Genomic DNA, 4,959 nt, shown 5'->3' with positions numbered 1-4,959 from the left:
AAAAATTAATAAATAAAAACATAATTATAATAAAATTAAAATTATTATAATAATATTTTAATATCTAAAATAAAATTACCTTAAATATGACTAAAATAATTTTTAATTACCTTAAATCATCTAAGAATCAAAATTGTAAGTTATTATAATCCCTACAACTTGAATTTATTGCCATCAGTACTCGGTAAACTCTTGTGGGTCGGTGTAATTAATATAAATACTAGGGGCAGTCAGGGTATTCCGTAACGATAAAAGCGGTAATTAAAAAAAAAGTCCGCGTTCTGCCACTCACGGGATACACTGCGAGATATTTTAAACCGATAGTCAGGTCTTGACCGTTAAAATGTTTCTTAAAACACAGGAGATCTAGAACGGACGGACAGGATCCAAGATAACACGGTTTAAAATAGACTATAAAATATTCCATAAAGAGAAAAAGAAATTGGAATAAATAAATTGAAAGGATCAGCATCCACTGATCTGAGGCCACCACATCTATCGGAAAAATCCAACGAACATGTTGACAAGACGTGGTCCCCACCGGAAGAGTGAATCCCTGTGCTTAAATAGCGAAGGCCATTCAACCGAACGACCACCAACACAATCTCCATAGCCGCCGCCAGAGTTAGAGAGAGCGTTTCGGAGTCACTAGCCGCAGTCATCTCCTTCAGGTACGCGTATAAAAAGCTCTTCATCGTTAGATCTGTGCTTTAAGATCGTCTTTCAGTTTGAATTGCCATACTAAAACGTTTCGGAACAATAGAGCTCGCTTTGAGCTCCGAGATTTGATCTGTTGATATTGTTTCCGATGCAATGTAGCTGAGATTTCCCCTTATCTGGTTTGTTTTACTTTCGAAATGGCGGATCTGAGCGTTGTTTCTGCATCTTTAGTTTCGTTTGAGATTTTCATTTTGAAATTTTTTCTTTGAAAAAAAAAAGGATCCGACGGAATGTTTTGTTGATTAATATTTAATTTTTTAAAGAAAACTAAAAATGGAATGGAGTCTTGATTAAGCTAATTAAGTACGCTGTTTTGTCCGACTTTGAAATCTATGTAGTCTTTTTTTAAGGTATTTTAAAGTTCAATCTATATTTATCTATATAAGTACTTGAATCGTTTAAGCAAAATTTATATTTATAAATATATAAATTTATACACATATCTTCTCCATGAAAAATAAGTGAAAGAACAAGAATGTAAAATTAAAATAGTGTTATATGTATAATTTTTATATATAAATAATAATATACCATTTCATAATTATGTAATTAAAAATTAAAAATCATCAAAGATATGTAAATAGTTTGGTTGGTGTAGTTAATGGTCTTATCAATATAGTTGAGGTCAAATGATTGTTACTATACAAATTGTACCTGGTTCAAGCCTTAGCCGCCAGACCGAGGTCAAGATTGTAGGGTTGGAAGATTATTAGTATTAATACTATAATTGGTATTCGAAGAAATACGCCACTGCCGCATGTTATTATTGACATTACAAACTTAGATCTTGATCCGTAAGGGCCAGTTTGGTAGGTACATCGATACTCTTTGATCTTGAATATTTTTTATTTTATATCAGTATTAATTTTTTTTAATATTTTATAATAATCCTCTAAACTTTATTAATATTTTTATTCACTTTGTTATATCTTAATTTTAATATTGAACTCCTATATTTCATTTTGGGCTCCTTTTATCCATAAATCATTACTTTTGTGGCCAGGTTGGATGAAATAACAGATTTTTACATTGTATGTTTCAAAAGTTCAAATTTTTACGCAACATTCATATTTGATTGTGATTTTTGTTTGAATTCCTTAGAAATGATTGTTTTATTCTTTTATTGAGAAATTATCATTAATACTTAAATATTGAATTAACAATATACCTTATTCTGATAAAAAATTTATCACTTAAATCATAAAAAATATTAAAACTCTAACCAATCTTAAATTATTGTGATTTGTTCAGATTTTTGAGGTTATAATTATCATTTTTAAATTATTAAAAAGTATATTGAAGTTTTAAAAATTTCAAAAACACTTTTAAAGTTTAAAGTTTTTGTGATTTTAAAAAAATCTAAAACTTTTCATGAAAATTTAATTTTTTTAATTATTGTTCACCATAACATATATTGTTTTCAAAATGAAAAATAGAGTTTAAAATTTTATGTAAAAAAATATATTTACATTTTCACTTAACGAAGTTCGTTAACAAAAGTTGGTAAAAAGTGCAAGTTTGATTTTTTTTCTAAACTTAAAAAAATAAAAATTAGCAATTTTTTTCAGTGGTACTAATGTCATTTAATAAGTGACTTGTCTTAGTTAGATGGCCCCGCAAGTATCTAATATCTTAGCAAGACTTTAATTAATTAACAAAAAAGACTCGTGGGAAAATATTTGTTTGGTAAGATAAATTATGAATTGTCATTTTCATGAATGACTTTTTAATATTTATGATTGATAAATGTAAGATAAAGGAAAAGTGTGTCCGAGGACCCTTCAAATCGTGGAGGAAAATATGTGACTACGTGTGTGACTAGTCAATTATAGGTGTATAAAGGACCATTTGTTTCTATGATGGGCCTATGATATTTGCACAGGGGTCTCTCGGATATTTTCTAAAAGAGGCGCCGAAAGCTTGATTAAATACATTAATAAACTTTAATAATATTTTAACAAAAAATTAGGAGGTTTAGTTTTTTATGCAGGCGGCTAGTTCCATCAGTGGGGAGGTTGGGACAAGTGTCTAAGACTTACAAGTTTGAATTTACATATTAAAACTTTTTGCAAACCCTTGTGTGCAAGTGCACATGCATGTGTCCATTTGGGTTTATGATATTTTTTATATTTTGTTTATGTACGGTTAAGATTTATTGATTTGAGTCGTAATCACAAGTTAAAATTTTATATTTGTTTTGTTGGTAGAAGATATTCCATTGTAGATGCTTAAACATGAATGGCTGACCATACAAATATCGTAAGGAAAAGGTCACCACCTCACAACTTGTATGAGTGCACTTTACACGGTTTATCTCACCTAATTCCGCGTTGATTTCAGTCTTACATGACACTAGTGATTATATCACACCTTTTGCTTAGAACAGTCCTCGCAATATTTTTTCTTTTTTAAATACTTTTCGTCACCCTTCATCTTTTGCATTTAATGTGATGTTTAATATTTTAAGCTATTGTTTATTCTAAACGAAACTGATAATAAATTAAATTTCCATTCATATTCCCAAAGTCTAGGATGATGAAGTTTTTTATATAATTTACACAACTCAGACCCGTGGAAAGAATAACAAATTTTGGTTAATTGGTTCTCTATATATGCAAATTAGTTCATTGATGAAATTTGCTTCCAGGTTGCAGAACAATGGGTGCAGGTGGTAGAGCTGTTCAATCCGCCCCCAAGAAGGTGAGAAACGAACCCCTGAAGCGTGTTCCCGTTTCTCAGCCACCATTTACGCTCAGCCAGGTCAAGAAAGCCATTCCACCTCACTGTTTCCAGCGTTCTGTTATCCGCTCATTTTCATATGTTGTTTATGACCTCACAATCGCTGCATTCTTGTATTATGCTGCAACATCTTACATTCCCATGCTTCCGCCCACTCTCTCTTATCTGGCCTGGCCGGTTTACTGGGCCTTCCAAGGCTGCATCTTGACTGGTGTTTGGGTTGTAGCTCATGAATGTGGCCACCATGCCTTCAGTAACTATCAATGGCTTGATGACACCGTTGGCTTTATCCTTCACTCTGGCTTGCTTGTACCTTACTTCTCCTGGAAGTATAGCCATAGCCGGCATCACTCCAACACAGGCTCTCTTGAACGTGATGAAGTCTTCGTCCCCAAGCAAAAAACTGGTATCAGATGGTATTCCAAGTACCTTAATAACCCACCTGGTCGAATCCTCACTCTGATCATAACAGTCACCTTGGGATGGCCGTTGTACTTAGCGTTCAATGTTTCAGGCAGGCCTTATGATCGCTTCGCTTGTCACTATGATCCTCAAAGTCCTATCTATAAAGATCGTGAGAGGCTACAAATTTTCATTTCTGATGCGGGAATTTTAGCTGTTGCATATGGCCTCTACCGCCTTGTGCTAGCTAAAGGTCTTGCTTGGGTGCTCTGTGTATACGGAGGACCGTTGATGGTGGTAAATGGATTTCTTGTTGTGATTACATTCTTGCAGCATACTCACCCGGCATTGCCTCATTATGACTCGATTGAATGGGACTGGTTCAGAGGGGCGCTAGCAACAGTCGACAGAGATTACGGAATCCTTAACAAGGTCTTCCATAACATTACAGATACACATGTAGCACACCATTTGTTCTCAACAATGCCACATTATCACGCCGAGGAGGCAACCAAGGCGATCAAGCCGATTTTAGGAGAATATTACCAGTTCGATGGGATGTCGATCTTCAAGGCAATGTACAGGGAGACAAAGGAGTGCATTTATGTTGAGCCGGACAATAGCGAAGACCAAAACAAAGGTGTGTTCTGGTATAAAAACAAGATATGATGAAGGCGTTGAATTAGTTGTTTCAATTCAAAATTTGCAGTCTGGGAATTGACTTGATCTAATCTCAGTTTGTGCTTTCATTCAATAATTTTAGATTATGGTCCAAAGTCTAACTATTGTTCTCTTAAAATGTTCTCAGTTAGTTGTTTCGATTATGGGCTTCTTTAAAACAAGATAGGGTCAATTTGGAGTCTGTTATACAATTCAATAAATTCAGTTCGTCTAATTATATCGCGTTTATGTATTAATTAAATTTGATTTGTAAGTTTTAAAAGTGAGTTGTCGGGTTCATTTATGTTATCCAAACAGAGAGGGCCCATGGGTTTTAATGTTATTCGAACAGGGAGGGCCCATGGGCTTTAAAATAATTTGTTTTTGTAGCCTTTATGACACGGTAAGAGTTAAGACGAGGATTTTATAACGTACTCT

General features: G+C 33.5%; 1 protein-coding gene across 1 annotated transcript; it reads left to right on the top strand.

Moving 5' to 3' along the window:
* Positions 1–467: 467 nt before the first annotated feature.
* Positions 468–4,756, top strand: LOC123228010 (delta(12)-fatty-acid desaturase FAD2-like). The gene is made up of 2 exons (XM_044653191.1): positions 468–671; positions 3,368–4,756. Exon 2 carries the CDS (start codon positions 3,379–3,381, stop codon positions 4,528–4,530), a length of 1,152 nt encoding a protein of 383 aa, XP_044509126.1. The 5' UTR covers positions 468–671; positions 3,368–3,378; the 3' UTR covers positions 4,531–4,756.
* The last annotated feature ends 203 nt before the right edge of the window (positions 4,757–4,959 follow it).

The sequence above is a fragment of the Mangifera indica genome, chromosome 10, assembly GCF_011075055.1.
Source record: "Mangifera indica cultivar Alphonso chromosome 10, CATAS_Mindica_2.1, whole genome shotgun sequence".
NCBI classification, from domain to species: domain Eukaryota; kingdom Viridiplantae; phylum Streptophyta; class Magnoliopsida; order Sapindales; family Anacardiaceae; genus Mangifera; species Mangifera indica.
The sequence above is the reverse complement of the archived record's forward strand: the minus strand, read 5'-3'. Positions and strand labels throughout refer to the sequence as shown.